Below are 20,675 nucleotides of genomic sequence, written 5' to 3'. Positions count from 1 at the left end.
CCCTCTGTGTCCGGCCAGCCAAGTGGCTTGTGTTTGGCCAGCAGAGAGGCGCCTCTGCCCTCGCCCCACCTTGGCCCTGCTCCTGTGAGGTGGTGATGCTCCATCCCCGCCTGCCTATGCATATCCCCTGGGACCTTTCAAAGTACCCCTGCCATACACCATCAGGCTCAAGCCACTGTTCTTTGTCCCTCAGTTTTCATTTGCTCTAATGAAATTGTTGAAACTATGGGTTAAAAATCATGCTCCTTAACAGTACAGCTAATGTAAGCCTGGTTAGCAAATCAGAAACTGTCCTACAAAAAAAATATCACTATGCAGTTGACATATTGAACCTTGCAGTTTCTTTACACTGATCAATTTAAATATTTAGTGAGTTATGTAGCTAAGAAACACACACACAGTTAAACTTTTAGTGCAGTCAATCGGGAATGAATAAAGCCACTCATCCCTACTCAAGACATTTATGTTCTGGACAAAACCTCTTTAAAAGCTTTATTCTGACAACACAGATGTAGCTTAATTCTTAGGAAGTGACGTGATTCTACAACCCAGACCACAACACAAAGCTGGATTGATAAAAAAAAGTCCTTATCTATGCAGTAGGGGGTAAGAGAATCTTTATCAAATATGAAATATCAGATTAAAAATATCTATGAGGTACAGCAATAATTATTTATACCTAAGCCCCAGTTCAGGAAAGCATTTGTAGTAAACAAAACAACACATGCTTAAATCTAAGCATCTGTGCTTTGCTTAGTAGAGGTAGACTTGGCTTAAGACCACATTTATTTGTATTCTTGAATCACAGCATTCAAGAGTATTTAGAGGCCACAAATGGATTTGGTGTCCCATTACTGTCCATGTATAAGCACACAGTAAGAAGCAATGCTGGTCCCAGGCAGCTTACAGGATAAAGACACAGGCCAGACAAAAGATGGATGGGGAAGCAGAGGGTAACTGATTTGCTCAAGGTAACACAGTAGGTCACTGGCAGGAATAGAACTTAAAGGTGCCTATAACAGGTGCTACTTTACATTTTGAGACTGTGGTGGAGCGGACTCAATTAATTTAGTCTGCTCTGCATTCTGATTAGAACCTTGCAGCATCACGTGTATTAAGCCCCAACACATTTTTAAATGGCCACGGGGTGCTTTAATTACACCTTGTTGAATGAGTTTTAGATAAAGCGCCCTGTGACTATTTTTAAATTCATGGGGGCTTAATACATGTGACGCTGCGGTGTTTTAATTAGCATGGCTGCCTGGGAACCACTCTAAAATGCCCTCTCCCCCACCACCTCCAAGCACGTGTATAGGCAGTTTTTTGAGTCAAAGCCTAGTGTCTTAGCCACGCACTATCTTTAAGCTAATGAATCCAAATACTGATGTGGAGTGGGTGTGAAATGTATTAAAATCAAGAATGGGGAGGTAGGGAGGTATGGATATGTGATGAATGGTAGGACCTGGCGTGTAAGAAGTAGGTTGTGCATTACAAGGGATGGGAGAATTGGACTCTGCATAAAATTGGCAGTCACCTTGTGGCAGTGGCCATCTTGAATATTCATCTCCCGATCTTTTCTTCAGGCATGTTTAGCATGAATATTCATTGAAGCCAGCTGCTAGACTGGTATACAAAACAAATTCCCCTTTGCTTCCACTCTACATGTTGCGTGCATTTGCATGATGTGAAATGACTTTTGTAAGCAGGAAATTAGTTTTATCTTATGCTGTTCAGGCTGCATTTTCCAATAATGTTTCACCCAATTATGAGCAGTTTGCAATTAAAAAAAAAATCAAAAAAATCAAGCAGTTTGTGTTTTCTCATTCTTACTTTCCTATTTCTTAGTTTTGGTTCTCCTGTTGCTGTATGAAAGACCCATGCTGGCAACAGGGAAAAATGAGAGGGGATGCTGGAGAAACAGTAAAAATGAGAGTAGACAACAGATTCCCAAATACAGAAAGAAAGCTGAACCACTTAAAGAAAAATGTTTTTCCCAACCCTCTGTCACTCTGCTTGTTACTTTTTGCAACAGAATTAAGATTGCAGAGAGAAGCCTTGATTATTTATTTTTTTTTAGAGTTGCAAGATTGCAGTGAGCAGGCCCAACCTTTCAGCTGCTCAAGCTACATGGGGCTTCCCAGAGATTTTAATGAGAGCAGGAGCAGTGGTATCATAGAAAATTAGGGTTGGAAGGGACCTCAGGAGGTCATCTAGTTCAACTCCCTAACCATCCCCAACTAGATCATTCCAGCCAGGGCTTTGTCGAGCCAGACCTTAAAAACCTCCAAGGATGGAGATTCAACCACCTCTTTGGTAACCCTTTCCAATGCTTCATCACCCTCCTAGTGAGGATGTTTTTCTTAATACTTAACCTATACTTCCCTTGTGCAGCAGGGAGGGAGCTGCTTCAAGACCAGGATCTTGCAGTGGTGACAGCATGGTCTGGAGCTGGGGAAGAGCTGCAATCTGCTGCCTACATGCCCTGGGCAGGGGTGTGCAGGCAGCCAATCACAGCTCTGCCTTGGCTCTGGATCATGCTGTCACGGCTGCAAGATCCCAGCCCTGGCCCTGAAGGGGCTCCTGGCCCAGCCACACATCCTGCCAGCACTGCTGGGGCAGGTCTCCATGGAAATTCTGGCCTGTCATGGCCCTGCTGCTCCTGCGGTCTCCATGGGAACTGGCCACATCAACACAGGCAGGGGTGGCTGGGATATGGATCCACCATATTGCTTGTAGAGTGTAAAGGGCAAATCAATACCATCAAGGTGTTTCATATCTTAATATTAACACAACAACAGTGAAGCAGATTATATTTCTTTCAGGAAATGTTAGGTGCTAAATAAAGTAGGCTCCAAGGACTGATATTACAGCACATACTTGCTTGAGAAGAGGAACCAAAATTGATCCTCTGGTGCTAAGCTTTCTTGATTTTTGCAATTATAACTGAGAGAAGAAAATAAAACATTGCAGGTAATACAAGTTGATAACAGACAAATACTATAACAACTCCATAGCTTCACTCATCAATTTTAGAGGTCTCTCCTATGCTCTTGTACTTACCTATATACATAATGGTTAAATGCATAATGCTCTTAACCTCATAACAATGCCAGTCCCAAGTTTTTGCTCACTGCTTATAACAAATACCAGCTAGCTGTATATCAGTTAAGTGCATAACTACTTAAAATATTTTTCAGTCCTAGTTTCTGTTTTGTAATATCACTGTACTCTATTTAGCACCATGGTTTTCAACCTTTTTTAAATTCAAAGATGTGGCATAACTACAGTGAGATGAATAGGGTCAGTTTCTGACTTAGGATGGGAGGGCAAAAAAAAAAAGTGACTACTCCCAGCAGATATGCGATTGCAATTGCAATTGTGGTGGCAACCAGAAGTCATCACTGCTCCTATAGCCCAGGTACCCAGTCCAATCCCTACACTACTGATTCAAGGTATCCCTCGTTAGATTTAATGCACTCCTTGGAAAATACCAGATCTGAGCTTTCACTCATTTCTGACGCCAAAAAAAAAATGGAGCAATTCTTCTGTTGCAAAGAACTCAGAATGTGTTTAACACTGTGAATTTAGCTGTAAGCAAAGGGTATTTATAAATGGATCCATGTCAGAATGGCAGGAGGTTTTGAATGGAATCCCACAATGGTCTGTCCTGGAGCTTGTGCTGCTCAACATGTTTATTAATGATATGAATGCTGGAATTGAGAGCTTCTTGAGCAAGTTTGCTGATGACTCAAAACTAGGAATATTGTGAACATGTTGGAGGACAGAAGCACAATTTATAAGTATCTTGACAGATTGAAAAGCTGGGCTAGGGCTAACAGAATGAAGTTCTGTGTTGACAAATGCAAGGTGCTACACCTTGGGAAGAATAATCAAAAATGCAAATACAAAATGGGTGACACCTCGCTGGATGGCAGCACTACAGAGAAGGATGTGGGAGTCTTGGTAGATCTCAGACTGAACATGAATCTGCAAATGATGCAGCTGCACAAAAGGCCAATGTAATTTTGGGATGCATCAAGAAACACATTAGGTGCAAGACACAGGAGGTGATAGTGCCTCTCTGCTTGGCACTGGTTAGGCTTACTGTGGAAGTTTTGGGACCCACATTTTAAAAAGAACATGGAGAAGTTAGGGAGGGTCCGGTGGTGAGAAACAAAAATGATAAAGAGCTTGGAAGACGTCGCATGAGGAGAGGTTGATGGAAATAGGCATGTTGATGGAAATAGGCAGCTTGTGAAAAGGGCCCTTAAAAAGGATTGGATACCAGGAAAAACTTCTTCACTGTTAGAAGGAGGGGGGCAGTAGAATAGGACTGCCTAGAGAAACCGTGCAATCTCAATCATTGGAGGTGTTCAAGAAGAGGCTGAACAGGCATTAGTCAAGGATAAGCTAAGTGTAGCTATACCTATGCTCTACTCTGGGTATTTCTCATGCTTGTGAGCCTTTCTGATTGCTACGTGGGGCCAGGAGAGAATTTTTCCTTTTACCTGCATCAGGAGTTTTTAAAGCCTTCCTCAGATGCATTAGGTGTTGGCTGCAGCCAAGGCTGGGGATTTTGACGGGGTGAAGCAAGCTTTAGCAGGCTGCTGGAGACAGACTACAGCCCCAAACAGAGGTTGCTCAGGAGGACTGGGCCAACTGAGGGAGGTAATTAAAGGCTACAAGAAGTTAAAAGTGGGCTACAAGAAGCCGGTGGTGGTGGTGGGGAAGGGTGAGGGCGAGCAGCTGGACATGAAGATGGCAGTGGTGGCAATGCAGAGTGGCAGAGCATTCACGGCTGCAGGGCCTGCTGTGGCCTCAGGTTCCACCCTGATTAAGAGGAACTGATTATGATGAACTTTCAGCACAGTGGCAAGGCAGTGGAACAGGATACCTAGAGAAATTATGGAATCTCCGTCTTTGGAAGTTTCTAAGAGCAAGTTAGACAGACACTTAGCTAGGATCGTTTAGTCAGGGATGATCCTGCCTTGATTAGGGGGTTGGACTAGATGACCTTGTGAGGTCCTTTCCAAACCTACTTTCCTATGATCCTATGATGTATCAGGATTGCTACAATTCCACCTTCACAAGGCTTCTAATAGCATCCCTGAAACTGTCCGGCTTCATTTTCAAGCCTTAAAGAGAATCACAGAACTGGAAGAGAACTCAAGGGTTATCTAATCTAACCCCCACACAGATGCACAATGCATGTTTCTAAATCAGGAGTGCTCAGCCCCAGCCAATGGTTCAGATCTGGCCCTTGGAGTTGTGTCATTTGGTCTGCTGGGCTCCCCACAGGTCCAAAATTGTGGCAGCTGGGGAGTGGAATAGCATTAACTGCCACTCCCCTCCTGACAGATTTCCAAACCCATGGGGACCCTGGTAGACTGGATAGCATGTCTCTTAAATACTGTCAGGCACATTATGGTTAGGGTAGGACAGAGTCCAATACAGATGCACGGGACTGTTCAGAAGCAGCACAGGGCTCAATCTGGGCATGCCAGACCGTATCCAAACCTCTGCAATCCAATCTGGGTGTCTGGGGCCCAATCTGGAACACAGGGCCTAAACCCAGCAGTGTGGGGCTGGGATGAGGCAGCAGAGGGTCCAAGTCAGGATGGCATGAGACCCAATCCAGGCACAGGACCTGATCCAGGTGGCACGGGCCCAAATCTGGTTGTGCAGGGCCTGATCCAGGCACGTGGGACCCAATCAGGCAGTGCAGACCTGACCAGAGGCTGTGCAGGACCCAATTAGGGCAACATGGGGCCTGATCTGGGCACATGGGGCCCAACTCTGTGCACCAACACCCCAAGGAATCCAGCCTGGAGACTTGCCCTGTGCAATTCATCCTGCTTGCAAGGCTGAAAGTTGATCCACATACATCCTTATCCAGCTACTTGGTAAAACCTCTGAAGACAGGGTTTCCACAACTCCTGAGAGCTGCTAACAGCTGTTGTGAAGCTGACCTGATCCTGTTATTTTCAGGGCCTCCAAAGGCAAAAGCTTACTAGTTTTAGGGCTAATACCATAGTACTTATAGCACTGAGTATATAATCAACATTGTCTATATTAAATTTGAATAGCTGCATACTCTAAGTAAGCAAATAGCCTTTTTTATTAAGTCCCAAAGATATGTACTTAAATGGAATACACTGTGGATTCATGCCTTTTCCTCATTTGAGGGACTTTTGCAGTTAGAATAGCTTTAAATAAAGTCCATTAAACAACCGTACAGTTTCTTAATGCCAGGGGGGAAGGAGAAGTATGACCAAATCTATATTACCCAAATTACATTTCATTTTTAGAAAGGATATGGTTTGTGTAATTAATACATTTCGAAACAAAATCTATTTGACAAATGCCTAAAGAATGCAAGGTATATGTGATAAAGAAACCACAGTGCAAGACATAGCAATGGTATGAAATTGCAGAAAAATAAGTTTAGATTGGATCTCAGGAAAAACTTTTTCACCGGGAGGAAATGGAATAGACTGCCTGGAGAGGTTGTGGAATCTCCTTCATAAGAGGTTTTCAAGAACAGATTGAATAAGCATAGATCGGGGTCCTCCAGAAGTAGCTGTGCCTGGAGTGTACTGTAAAGGGCAGCAGTTGCAAACCTAGGGCTCTCCTCACCCACAACTGATCTTTGGGAGATTCTGAAAAATGCTCAGTAGCTCAGAAGAGGTGGGTATTGGAGAAGCCCATGCTCGGCAGCAGGAAAACGAAGCAGAGCTCTGCAGCCAGCTTAGTAATGAAAAAAAGATTCAAGGAAGGGAACTAGGGTAAGCTTATGGAGGGGATAGGATGACAGAAGTGTTCTGGCTCTCTAGTTAGGGTGTGTGATGTGTAGAGTTATGTTTGCTATCCTGCTCCTATTGCTACAAGTGTCAGGGATTTTTGGGGGAGATTTTTTTTTGCCTTCCTTTTGGGTTTTGGCTGCAGCCAAGGCTGTAAATGTTGGCAGGGGTGTGCTGATGCTTCTGCTGGGAATAAAACACAGAGGATCCTGGTTAGAGGTCTTTCCCCTCCTCACAGGCTCAAACTGATTGCCACATTTGGGTTTAGGAAGGAATTTTACCTCACGATCAGACTGGCATAGACTGTGGGGATTTTTGCCTTCCTCTTTATTTAGCAGGGTCATGGTCCTCTTCCTTGGTTCTCTTGAGTGTATTTTAAATAACTGCTTCCTGTCCTTGCAGCAGCAGGACACTGATAGTGCCTTTCTTCTCCTGCTTTACCTGTGGCAGGTTAGGGTGTTCTTGGTATTTTGGGGCAGTATGTGTTGTAGAAGTTTGTGTATTCATAGGAATAAGTTAGACCATGAATGACTGGTGCCTCCCGAGACTGGGGGGAGCACCATTTGTAGGCGGCAGCATTGGCGGCAAGTGGGGAACACCCACAGATGCCAGCAGCAGCAGCAATGGCAGGGGCAAGGGGGCAAGCAGAGACCGCCCGCAGATGGCAGCAGCAAGGGTATAGGGGGTGGTGAGTGGTAACTGCCTGCAGGTGCCTCTAGCAGCATTGGCAGTGAGGGGGGGGTGACAAGTGGCAACTGCCCACAGAAGCCAGCGGCGGTGGCCAATCTCAGGGGCGTGCATCTGCCCCCCCCAAGTTGCCTATGGGTTAGACAGGTACTAATTATTAGTGGGGGAGAGGGTCTCTTAAATTCAAAATAATCTTGGATTTGAGTAACTACGGTAAACCAGAACTGTAGAGACCTAGTTGAAATTGTTCCAAGTTTCTCTAAAAAGTGCCATGAGAAAAAAGTTATGTTTTCTAAGTCATCAGTGCAGCTATTTTATTTGGGGCAGTATGTAAGACAGATATGTAACTGGTATGAACCACAGAGAAAATATGTTAATGGCTTTCTGAAGGATATGTAGTAAAGCTATTAGTCCAGTACTTGCAAGACTACCATCCCTTTCCCAATAAACCTATGTAGTCCCAAAATCCTCTTCCACCTTCCCAAAACAAGCAAGAATATGTTTTCTGGCAAATTTTATACTGATTTATAGATAAAACACCCTAGGCCTGAATTCTGTTTAGGTCCATATAATTTTATGGATAAATTGGCCACGGTTTTTCTTCAGCTTTATGTTACACAAAATCCAATATGAGAAAAGTTTAATAGTACAACATTGATAAATGTATATGTAACAAATTGTAGGCACAGTTTATACTATTCTGGATCTGGCTTAATAATGCTTTTTACTTCTTCCATAAACTGCTCCCTTTTAAGATAAACCACTAACTCCTTCAGAATGGAAGGTATGGAATACATTTCATTCAAATAATTATGAGTATCAAGCAATTAGGAATATATAAGAATAATAAGACAGGGGTCTGGCCCCTACCCAGTCACCATCTATGCACATGCATTTCAGTGCCGTAAATGACTCTGCTGTAAGATAGTACTGTGCCCTAATACCAGCTCATGTGTAGACGATGACACTTTACTGCAGAGCTAATTAGTGTACTATGCAGTAAAGCGCACATGTGATGCACCCAGCAGATACCAGTAAAATTAATCAGGTTTTAATTTATCCTAACTGCTTTGGCAGTAAGTATCTTGCACTGCTATCTTTTTGGCACATTTTACTAGTACCAAAAAAAGAAATTAAAAATTATGAAGCACTTAGAAACACACACAAACATATAGTAAACCAGTTGGATGTGAGGGTGAGTAAAGGACCCTTGGGATGGGAGGCAACATGGTGTAAAACCATTAACACAGTTAAGTAATACTTCAGCAACATTCATGTTGGTGTCACTAAAAAAGTTGTTGTAAGCAAAATGTTTGCCGATCGTCAGTAGAAAGTGTTTTTTCTTGGGTTAGCAACCCTGTTCTCCCTGCCCTTTATCATCCTAATTTTCTAATACTCTTTCCACAGGGATCATAAATAATGAGTAGCACTAACAAAGGTATCAGGAGAACTGGACATACCTATTAGTGTGAAACAAATAGGTATGTCTTGAAAGGGGAAACACTATCCTAAGCAATAATGTTTATCTATACATGCTTAGGGATATTTTACTGAAGTACTCCAAAAGCAACAACATGTGTAGTCAGTCCTAAAAAAACTAAAATAATGGGGCACCAAGTTCTGCGCAGTACTGTACAGCCAACCTAGGGCAAACCACCAAGCTCAGAGGCTTTATTTACTGTTAAATAAATCTTGTTGCAGAATCAACATGCATGAACAGCTTTACTCTTGTATTGACAATTTATACAACTGTCTGCAAGGCAATTACTTTTCTCCATTTAATTTACCATCTCAGTTAAGAAGACCAAAGAATAAATTTACCTTTGCCTACATGAAACTTTACATTGCATAGTTAGTGTAATATAGGTGCTATAAACCCCAGTACCTCCCTCAACCTTTAACAGACATTCTGATTTTTTATAAATTAAAGATACAATAGTGAAATAAAATATTGCAAGACAATGTTTAAAAGATAAAATTGCAAACTTGTAAGGGTGGAATTAACCCATTTTTAACGTTTTGCCTAAATGACTTGGCTGAGGAAGTAGAATACCACAGCCAAATGAAAATTATAAATGCATGTTACTAAGACCGGAGGTAACAGTTTTGTAGCCTCATCATTTATAAACTGTGAAGTTTCAGATGTTAGAGTGTAGTAAAAAATCACCTCATTTAGAGAGGGGATTTACAATAAAAATACAATTCTCAAAGATAAGCCTTTCTAACTTAATGAAAGGCAGACTATAATAGTGTTGTCTGAAGAAATATAACTGGAGAAATTGTTGCATGAAGAATCATTGAAAAAAGATATTGCCTGTTTTTCATATTGAATTTTTAATCATTTAGGATAGTTTATTTAATTTTTATTTCATTAGACCTTTGAATAAAGACAGTGTTTAACAGGAGGATATGGAGTAGATGATCCAGAGTTAAAAACATATCAGACTAATTTCTTAATGTTTGTAGATTTTGTGAAAAGTTTGATAAAGAAATATGTAGCCAACTGGTGTTTTAGCTTTAATTTACATTTCAAAATGCTATGTTGAATAATTTCTTGAATGGCCATGAAGTTGAAAACTATCCAGACTGGCTCAGTGAAATATAATGTTTTTTGAAGTATGACTGCTACTGATCACATGGTTACAAGAATACCTTCTGATTGGTTTGCTTGGTGAAGTAGGATTTGTTGGAAACTCCCAGAAAAAAAGAGCAAAATGCTTTCCCCCCTTTTCTCTGCCTTCCCTCCACTTCCTATGATCTTAAAACCTTTTTTGGAAATCTGAGAGGTGATGTAGAGCAACTACAGTCACTGAACAACATAATTAACTCAGTTTATAATCTGATATATTTTCTGTCTCTGTCACAAGTGCTTTCTGGCCTTTGTGCAATTGTTGGATAAAATTTATTTAGAAACGTTTTCATCGCGCACACAAAATATTCTCTCTCTCTAAAGGAGGAAACGTCTGAAATTAGTTATGTATTACCTATTCTTTTTATATTCTTAAGACTTTTCTCAATTTTTAATTAACCTTATTTAGAATTAACTTACTTAGAAAGATGTTAACTCTACAATTTTTCTTAAAAGAAAGAAAAAACATGAAATTTATATTTTGTCATTGATATTAAATACTTCTAGTAAGAATAAGTTAGTCCCTCCTACCCCCTCTCCGTCCATCTGGAGGGTGGGTGGGAAGGGTAGCGAGCAGCTGGACGCAGAGCTGCCACTCTACCCAGCTCTGCAGGACCCCCAAAGCATGGGGTCTGGGGAAGTCACCCCAATTTGCCCCCACCTAGGGACGGCCCTACCAGCTGTGTCCAGTGTGGTCAAAGACTACTGCCTGTTTAGTCTATGGCCGAATCTCCAAATTGGTGCCAAATTGATTCAGAGGCTTCTGAATTGATTCAGCCCTTTTAATGGGTCTTGCTATTCAATTCAGAAATTTATCTGCTGAATCTCCTCCAAATCGAATCAGCTGCCGAAGCTTTGCACAGCCCTAGTTATTATAGGCATGTTCTCAATTGACATAGCAAGATTAGATCTTGAGTGCCTTTCTGAGAATCTGCTTAGCTTCTATTAATTTCTTTAAAATTATAGTTTCATTTATTAGTATTATTTCTCCATGTCAGTCAACATATTGTAGATTCTGCACTGCTTGCAGGATATTCCCTAAATATAACAATTAGCAAACCTGTGTACTACATGCCCACGTCTTTTTAACTGGCACTGGAGAAAACTTTCTTTTGCTGAGTGCCACACATGAAAGTATGTAAATCTGCATTGTATCCATGTGTTTATGGGCCTATGAATGACCACATTTTTCTCAGCTACTCTAACACTGGTTGCAAAGTAGAGCTAATACTGCATTTTACTAATGGGTGGCCATACAGAGTGGGAGGGACAGAACAGTTCCTAGTCATTCCCAACAAGGGCCAGTAATTCACTGTCACAATTTGGCTCATAGGGACAATCTAACTCTCACAAAATAAAGTGAATTATCTCCAATGGAAAATGGATAGGGTCTTGAAAGCACTGTTAGGTTGTAAGGTATTTTACTCCAGCATTTGGCAAGTTGAATAACCTCATAGTGATAAACACATGTTTAAAAATGATTGCATTTTACTTTCAAATTCCCAAAGCACTAGATTATACCAGCTGTATCAGCTGTGACGATTTCTTACAGAAGCCCTTTCTGTCAAAGTCTGTGTCACATTAAATGGGATTTCCAAAAGGCCCCTGAACTTTGCAGACAACATGAAATTGAAAAGGGTTGCCAAAACATTGGAGGATTGGAATATAATTCTAATATTAGAAAAGCCTAAGTCTGTCTGTCTGTCAGTAACACTTTAGTTACACTCTGATTGGCTGACAGAAACAGCCAATCAGAGTGCTCCAAGCATGGGGGAGCACCGCCATGATTTTGGGCTGCATCAACAGGTGTATTAGGTATAAGACGTAGGTGGTGATAGTGCCACCCCATTCAGTGCTGCTCAGGTCTCATCTAGAGTGTTATATTCATTTCTGAGCTCCACATTTTATAAAAGAGGTGGAGAAGTTAGACAGAGTCCAGACATGAGTGACAAAAATAACAAAGGTGTTGGAAGGCAAATTGTACAAAGAAAGGTTGAGTAAGTAAAGTAAATGACAGAAGCGCAGGGATAGGGGGTGGACATTATGGTAGTCTTTAAATATCTGAAAGGCTGCCATAAAGAAGAGGGAGAACAACTCTTCTCTCCTGAACAGAGGGCAGGATGTGAAGCAGTGGCTTAAATTGTAGCAAGATAAATTTAGATTAGATCTCAGAGGGGAAAAAAAACCTTCTTTACTGTTAGAACAATAAGGCAATGGGGCCCCACTCAACTTACCCCTGTTCCTGCCTCTGTGGCATTGTCCTTCACTGCGGGGGCCTCAATCTAGCCTCTTCCCTAACTCTAACCCTTCTGAAATAGTCAGGAAGGCTGGATCTGTAGACTATGAGGTATTCTGACTGGCTATAAGAAAGAAAGGTTTATCATGCCAATCTGCTCAAGTTGTGGTACAAACCAGAGGGGTGGTTAGCGACCCCAGCCTCAAGAAAAAATGTCTTAGACAGAGGGAGATGGGGTGGGACAGGCAGCAGGCTTGGGAATACTTCTAGGGCCCCAACTTACCAAAAGCCAACGGGCAGATGAGGGAGCTGTTGGAAGATTTCCAGGATGTGTTCAGTGAAGTCCCTGGTTGCACTAAGGGCATAAGTCATAGAAATATTATGCGTAAAGGGAAGATTATAAGGGAAAAGTGGAGGAGGATCCCTTATCATAGGTTTCAACACATGCTGGCTGAAATATACAAGATGTTAGAGCAGGGGCTAATTACCAAATCCCAGAGTCCCTGGCAGAGAGCTATCATAGCTGTCCCCAAGCCAGACAGGACTTTATATCTCTGTGTCTATTTCTGGAAACTTAATGCCATATCCCAGTTCGACACCTTTCCAATGCTGTACATCAGTGAGCTCCTGGAAAAGGTAGGGCAAGCCAAGTTTATTTCAACCCTTGATCTAATTAAAGGCTACTGGCAGGTGCCTTTGAGAAGGAAAGACCACGCAGAGACAGCTTTTGGTACTCCATGCAGTCCATACAAATTTAAATGCATGCCATTTGGCCTTCATGGGCAGCCATGACGTTCCAACGGCACATTGACTGGCTCCTGACTCCCCATCAGCAGTATGCATCAGTATACCTACATGATATTATCTACTCCAAAGGGGTGGGAACAACATCTCAAAGATGTACAAGTGGTCCTGCAGGAACTGCAACAAGCCAATTTGATGGCCAACCCCAGGAAGTGTGTGCTAGGGAAGGCTGAAATGTGATACCTGGGCTTCCTGGTAGGACAGGGCCATATTCAGCCTTTAGCTGATAAAATAGAGGCACTCCAAAATTACCCACCTGCCCAGACTAGGAAACACTTAAGGACCTTCTTAAGCCTTGCTAGCTATTCCCACTGCTTTATCTCACACTTTGCTGAATTGACCGCTCCTCTGATGGATGCCCTCAAAGGAAAAACCAGTGGCCCGGTGAAGTGGGATACTCACTGCTTGGGAAGCTTTTAGGAATACCAAGATAGCTCTATGTTGTGATATGGTTTTCAAAACCCCAGATTTCACCCAGCCTTTCATCCTCCAAACTGATGTGTCCAACACGGCCCTGGAGGCCATGCTCTCCCAGAACGTCGACGGGGTAGATCGGCCTGTAGCTTACGGCAGCCGGCAGCTGAAACCACATGAACAAAGCATGCCACCATCGAGAGGGTGTTTGGCCATTAAATGGGGAGTGGAATATTTCCGGTTTTACCTTCTGGGATGGCAGTTTAAGCTGACAACAGATCATGCATCATTGAAATGACTAAAGATGGCCCAAACAGATGATGTGTGCATAACCCCTTGGGCATTTCCACTCCAACCATTTCAGTTGAATATTGAATATAGGCCTGGCAGAGAGAACACGGTAGCTAATTTCCTCTTACAGTGCCACTTGGAAGAGAGGCTATCCCCAGTGAATGTTTTGCAGATTGGTGAGTCTCAACCCTTGACTTTCACCATGCCAGAAACTTAAAAATAGGTGCCTAGCAGCATCTTGAGGGGGTGAATATGTAGTGAAAAGGGGAAGATTCCTCATGAAGGCCCAAGGGCAGTAGATAGGCAGCATTTAGGTACAGAGCACAAAATGACAGATGGGCAAGTGGAGCTGCTGCAGAAATTTATCAGCACCTGCACCATGCAGGTCAGGTGGCACACCGGAAGTGATGCCCCCCGCCGATCTGGCAAGAGCAGAAGAGGAAAAGCAGAGCTGTCTGGAGGAGGGGAGCAGAGCCAGAAGAGGAAAAATCACGGGAGGCTCCAAAGCCAGAGGCGAGCAGTACTGTTTCCACAGCCTGGAGACTCGGAGGGGTCTCCAGCTAGCCTCCAACCCCAGCTACGAAGTGAGAGGTGTTGTGTGATTGGAGGCACCAAGACTTCAGGAGCAATGCATGTGGGTCAGGCATCTGCAGGAGCTTGGGGACCTGGGCGTGGCGAAGCCCTGACATTTTGTTTTCTTTCAAAAGTTAATTGCCATTTTGCTAAAGACTTTGTGTTTTCATAACGGGGCATAGACTTAAAGACCCTGCATCAAAAGAAACACTTGAGAATTGATCAAGCAAGGAAAATTGGACATTTGTTTTTTCTTTAATTGATTGTTGAAGGATTGGTCTAGCCTCACACCTAGATTACGGTTTGGGTCAGTCCAGGAGATGCCCAAACTAATTAATCAGTACCAACCCAGAGCGGGGTATGAACTTTATCGATTTAGGATAGAATACAAAATTGTATTTAGTTTTTCCAAGCTGTGAACCTGGGCATTGTAGTGTGCGCAAGCCGGGCCCTGTGGATCTATTACTGACTTAGCCTCAAGGCCAGTGTAATACTAAGAGCAGCACAGAAGAGCTAGCTGGCCTCAGGGTCCACTTGCACAATTAAAAAACTGACGGGACGGGTCCTGGAATGTACACTCAGCAGACAGACCACTTCCCGATTGTGAGCATATTCAACATCAGGTTGTGGCAGGTGAGAACCAGTCAACATTAGTTGAGCATTTGAGTCTGGGAAGCTCTGTCCCTCATGGCACAGTCCCATCAAACCTTGGGTTGCCGAGGGCCTCGACTATATACGGTGCTGCGGCAACATATCCCAGCAGGGACTCCCCTAAGCACACCCCACCCACCCACTCCCATGCACCGAGCACAAGAATGTATTGATGAGGCTGTTCTGGGGCATCCCCAGTGGCACAAAATATAGGAACATCCACAGCAGTTCATGAGGTTTACACAGCGCAGTCTGTGGTAGAAAAAAAAAAAAGAAGCCAGCAGGCCTCCTTGGGCTGAAGAACTGCCACCATCATTCTCACCCTTCATGGGGCCCAGCTTCACCATCGTGCCCATTTAAACGATGGAGAAAGCCCCTGCCAGCCTCCAGGCCCTGCAAAGCCAGTAGGTAGCCCTGACTGAAGTGCTTCCTTTTTCTTCTATTTTTCTGTTAGGGGTCTGTTTGTTGGGAGCAGGTGGAAGAGTTAACTGTGGCTTCTGGGGAGGGGGCTGAGATCTACAGCCCCACTGTAGGAGAAGGGGTGCAAACCTGGGGGGACATTGGGGGAGGATAGGGGGATTTCACTTGGGGGTGAGGCAGGGCAGCAGGAGTATGTGGGTGGGGAGTGGTGGTTGGGTGGAAAAAACGCTTCTTGTAACTAGATGCAAACGGTGGTTGAGAGGTCTGGTTGGGACTCGCTGGGAGGGTTTGTTTGTGTGGGGGTTTGGGCAGAGAGGTGGTGGCTGGCAGGGGGGTGTTGAAGTTCTCAGGATTTGAGTTGTTTGGGAAGGCCTTTGTGAGTAGTTTATGTATTGCAAGCTGCTTTAAGCCTTCTGGATAGAGTGAAATATAAATCTAATAAATAAATACAGCAGCAGAGGACTCTTATCTGGAGAGGCATCTGCCTGGGGTACAGGAACAGCACATCCTGCCTTCATGCACGGGTTCAGGCCCAATGACCCTCAAGATCCCTCCCACTGTAGGAGTCTGTGGAAGCACTAGTATCCATGGTCAAGGTGTGGAGGGGGGTGCAATGGTAGCGCCTCCCTTGGAGTCTGCAAAAATGCCAGGCCCCTGGCTGAGAGGCTGATTGTTTCAGTTTTCTCCCTCAATCTCTTCTCTGCTTCCCCACCACATCTGCCTCTCTTCCCCCTCACTCTATTTTAATCTTCCTGCTTCCCTTCAGTATTTCCTTCCTTCTGTAATTTAGCAGATCCCCTCCTAACCAAACCTACCTAAAAAAAGCCAAACAAGGAATTAACATGTTACTGTTACCACTGCATAATTCCCTGCGCTTGCCTGTTTTGTTCCTACTCATGTCTGCTTTGTCTGTTTATATGGGAAGTTCCTCAGGGCAGGTGCTACCTGCTGCTCCCATGCTTGTGCAGCACCCAGCACCATGCAGTCCTCTTTTGAGTGGGTCCTTAACGAAAACAATTATAACTATCATCATCATAAGATGTCAACTGTGCCTGGAACACAGTAGCTCAGCTTAAATCTTTTCTGCCCCAGTGCACAGGTAAGTCACTTTGTTTTAATTAAGGACCCACTCAAAAGAGGACTGCATGGTGCTTGGTGCTGCACAAGCATGGGAGCAGCAGGCAGCACCTGCCCTGAGGAACTTCCCATGTAGACAGACAAAGCAGACATGAGTCAGAACACAACAGGCAAGCATTGGGAAGTATGAGGTAGTAACAGTAGGCTCCAGCAAGGCTGCCAGATCTGGCTAGAGAGTAAACAGATGGCAATATAGGCTGTGGTGCAGGAGTACTGCCCTAGACTAGAACAGCGCCTTCCTTCCAAGGATGTCACTGTGCTCAACAAACAAGTCGCCTTGTGCTTCCTAGCATCCTGTGAAGTAGGCACCATTGCCCCAGTACAACCAATGAAGAAACTGAGGCATGGGGAAGGTAAGTGACTTTTCTGTGAAGCCCCACCAAAGTCTGACCAAATCCAGGGGTAAAACCCTGGTGCCCAGGGGGCTCCTCATCCTTTAGCACAGTCAGCATTCAACTCCAGATCACATGCTTCCTCAGTTTCCCCCGAGTGCAACCCTCCCCCCTCTCAGATCTCCATGCAAACATTTCATAACAGGGAAGATTTATTTCCCTGCACTATGCCTATGACTGACAAATGGCAACGCCTTTGGACAAAAGAGCTGCCAGCTTTCACTCAGCTCCCCGGGCTCCGTACGTCACAATGAAGCTCACTTTCCCCGGCACAATTAACAAAGGAGATGAATGACTGCGTGACTCCCCACTTCCTGCAGGGCAGGAATTAATTTACCCCAGCAACCCGTGCTGGATTCATCCTACCAGCCGAGGAAGCGGAGAAACCCATGTCACGGAGCAGCCAAAGAACTACACAAGCAAGTCAAATCAGAGCACAAGCTAACGGGGGTGGGGAAGCAACCGAGCATGCTTGCTGCTTTGGATCTCACTACTTTGCACTACAAAACCAGTACGGCGTCTCCCCCGTGGGCTTCCCTTTTGTTTGGGTCCACATGGCCCTGCCTCGCATGGAGGAGGGAAGTGTGAACCCGACCAAGCACCCGCACCCCGCGTCGCAGGACAAGCCCCGGCACACATTTGCAGCCCCCGTTCAAGAAATGCAAAGGAGATCCCTGGGCTCCTACGCACCGGCTTGGAAAGGCGGGAGGCACCCGGCGCCCGTGCCGCCCACTCGGGCCGTGCAATCGGCACCAAAAACGAAGCCACGTCTAAAAGAAATGCTCGCTTCTCCTTCGCCTCTAACCTCTCCCCCTCCCTGCGTGCGGCTCCAGAAACAAAGGCTCTCTTGCTGCAAGCTCTCACTTACGTGAGGTCCTCGACAGCTTTGCTCCCTGCAAGGATGCATGTTTGTTCCCATGCTGCGGAGCTCCCTCGGTCCCCGTGCGCGTCTTGACTTAATGAGCGGAGCAGCCGTGCCCTGGCAGCGGCTTTGACAGGCACCTGAAAGCCATGCCGCGCCGCAGGCCCCGCCCCCGCCGCTGGCAGAAGCGTGCCTCTGGCAGTCAAGCCGGACTCCTAGTAGAGGTGATGCTCTTGTATTAGACCAGCAAGAGGTTTGCAACAAAAAAACCTACATAATTATTTCCCCCCGTTAATTGCAAGCTTTTGGGCACAAACACCCTCCATCAGGCATGGGAGAAAAGCTTGCAAAAGTTCTCCTGGGTAGAAATGAAAGTTCATATTTCATAGGATTTCACAGAGGTGTCAATAGACGGAAAACTTCTCTGGGCAGGCAGTTCATGGCTGGTATAGAGCCAAAACTGGGGAGTTTTTTTGGCAAAAATCTTGGTCTGAGAAAAGATATCATCTCTACTAGGAGTCCTGATTGCCTTTTGCTCTAGACCTGGGTTGTCTAACATACTGCCCGTGGGCCGCCATGCGGCCTGCCGTTTTCTGAGGCCCGCGGTGCTGCGAGGGGAAATGAAAGTTACTTTTGTTTCCACCCCTTGTCCCTCCCCCAGCCCCTCAGCAGCTTCCTAACGGCTGCTGAAAAGCTGGGGAAAGGACAAGGTTCCCACGCGCAGCCTGTAGCAAGCTGTGCCCCATGACAGGGCCTGGGCACACGCGCTCTCTGGTGTCCGGACGACTTCCTGGGCATCCTTGAAAGCAGGCGGAGGCGGCAGCGGGGGGCCAGGGCTCAGCAGTGGAGCCACACGGGGCTGGGGCAGGAGTGGGGGGCAGCAAGGCGGGAAGTGGCGGAGAGTAGGGCGCTTTTCCCGCACATCCCGGAGAGGCTGTGGCTGGGAGGACGAGCAGGAGCCCGGGCTGGGGCTCCTGCGCGTGGCAGCGGCTCTCCATGCCCAGCTGAGCCGTGAGTCTCTCTAGCAGCCTCTTGGATGCACTGAGGAACCCCCGCCCCCTCCTCCCTCCCCACCTGCCTGCCCTCTGCACGGCAGCAAGCGGTGGAGGCTGCAAAGCACAGCGCAGGTGTCTCCCACCGAGACACATGCCTCCACCTTTGATTAGTTCCCACTCTGGCTGATAACTTTTCCACATTTGATGTCGACTTGCATTATGCTTCTTTCATTATGCATTATGCAAAAGTGTTTATTTTAGTCAAGTGTTTGGTATTACTTCATTGTTGCTTTTATATTGTTTTTATTTTGGATTTTAAACCACATTTCCAGGCCCACTTCATTGTCACTTCCTGCAACTTCATTGGTGTCAAAGGTCACGTGACATCACTTCCTGATGGGATGCCGCTTCCTGTGAGGTCTTTGAATATGGCTTGCTGGCCCACTGGGTGATAAAAAGTTCATGATCCGGCCCCACATTCAAAAAGGTTGGACACCCCTGCTCTAGACCAATACGGCTACAACCTGGCTACCTACCTGAGGCTCTGTCATCCACACATTCCTGCTCTGCAGCTCGGATTGGCTTGGCCACCGATCTTTCCTCCCATCCCCCACCTGTTTCTAAACCTGATTTTACTTTTCCACTGAACTCACTTCATTTTTAGCTATCTGTTTGCTAGGGCAGCGCTAGCATCAAAACCAGATGCTGGCTTTTCCTTAGAGTTCACTCCTTAGAAACATACTGATGTGCATGGCTCTCACTTCTTTTTCCACCTTTCATTTCAACACTTGTTTTTTACTGGTTGAGCTTTCAGTACTTTAAGACAAGCCTCTAATCTTCCAGCTATCCAGAGGTAAACAGTACCTTGAGCATCTGTCTTAAGCATCATGAGCACGGTATTTCCTCCGTCCATTTCCAAGCATGTTACAAAGGGGGTGTCTCTGTCTCCACTCAACAGGAAAGGGAGCACACACAGGAAGGTGAAGAGGCGTCATCAAGGACAAAGAAGTGCTCTGTGTAGTTGACCCCAAGGTAGTTCTGTTGATGCCAGCCCTGTTGCAATCCAGGCAGCTGGCATTTTTGATGTTGCTGTTAAGACTGGCTCTCAATAAGGCGGAGAGGAAGTTAGCCATGTTAGTCTGAAGTCAAGCAGAAATCCAGGTAGATTTACACTTTGTTGCCTAACTAAATTGTAGCTCTATAGCATAAGCTTTTGTAAACAGAGTGCTTGCTTCATCAAATGTTGCAGTACGACTCCATGCTAAGAATGATGAAAGCACTTGGGTGCCAGGGCTGCTGAGACAATGGTGGGAAACTTTGAGAATGGCACAAGCATACAAAGAAGCTAAGTCAAAGCAGTAATTGGTGACAGTTGGTATACTGAAAGCAGAAGGGGAAGGGCAAAGACTGTCTGGATAACAAGAGGTGCTGTTACTACTTTTTCTTTCCCCCATTAAAAGGAATTCAAGTAACTTTTGAGTCCAAGTGGAAAGGGGATTTTTGATCTTATCTGAGCTGTGGGTTCCTGTTGTTGAGAGCTCCCAACCTAGGCAACACTGTAATGTGATACCATCTGTGCTCTAAGACTTAGGTAACAGTTGCTACTTTAGGGTGGGGGGGTCTACAGCTGATGGTTGGCCCAGAGCTTGGAGTGGGGCAGCAGGTGCTAGAGTGGCCAGCAGGGGGAAGCTGATGTTGGGATCCAGGCATCCTGGCAGGATGCTGCCCATCAGTACAGGAGGACAGCCCTGCCCAGCGCCCACAACTGTGTTCACACCGACTCT

The 20,675-nt window shown here is 45.2% G+C and overlaps 1 protein-coding gene across 4 annotated transcripts in view; it reads right to left on the bottom strand.

The window, feature by feature from the left end:
- Positions 1 to 18,007, bottom strand: part of GNE (glucosamine (UDP-N-acetyl)-2-epimerase/N-acetylmannosamine kinase) — a 74,548-nt gene extending 56,541 nt beyond the window's left edge. Inside the window, exons 1-2 of one of the 4 annotated variants that reach the window (XM_090039037.1) lie at positions 17,903 to 17,929; positions 12,636 to 12,707 (exon numbers count right to left, since the gene is read on the bottom strand). Coding sequence is in view for 1 of the 4 variants with exons in the window: in XM_090039038.1 (XP_089895164.1) it covers positions 17,903 to 17,953 (51 nt within the window). In the remaining 3 variants the exon portion in view is untranslated. Of the gene's footprint in view, positions 1 to 12,635; positions 12,708 to 17,902 lie in introns of those variants that run through there. The other 3 variants (XM_090039038.1, XM_090039036.1, XM_090039041.1) reach the window with 3 other exon arrangements.
- Between the last annotated feature and the right edge of the window lie 2,668 nt (positions 18,008 to 20,675).

Source organism: Crocodylus siamensis, chromosome 3 (assembly GCF_052110815.1).
Source record: "Crocodylus siamensis isolate JL-2025a chromosome 3, ASM5211081v1, whole genome shotgun sequence".
Taxonomy (NCBI): domain Eukaryota; kingdom Metazoa; phylum Chordata; order Crocodylia; family Crocodylidae; genus Crocodylus; species Crocodylus siamensis.
The sequence above is the reverse complement of the archived record's forward strand: the minus strand, read 5'-3'. Positions and strand labels throughout refer to the sequence as shown.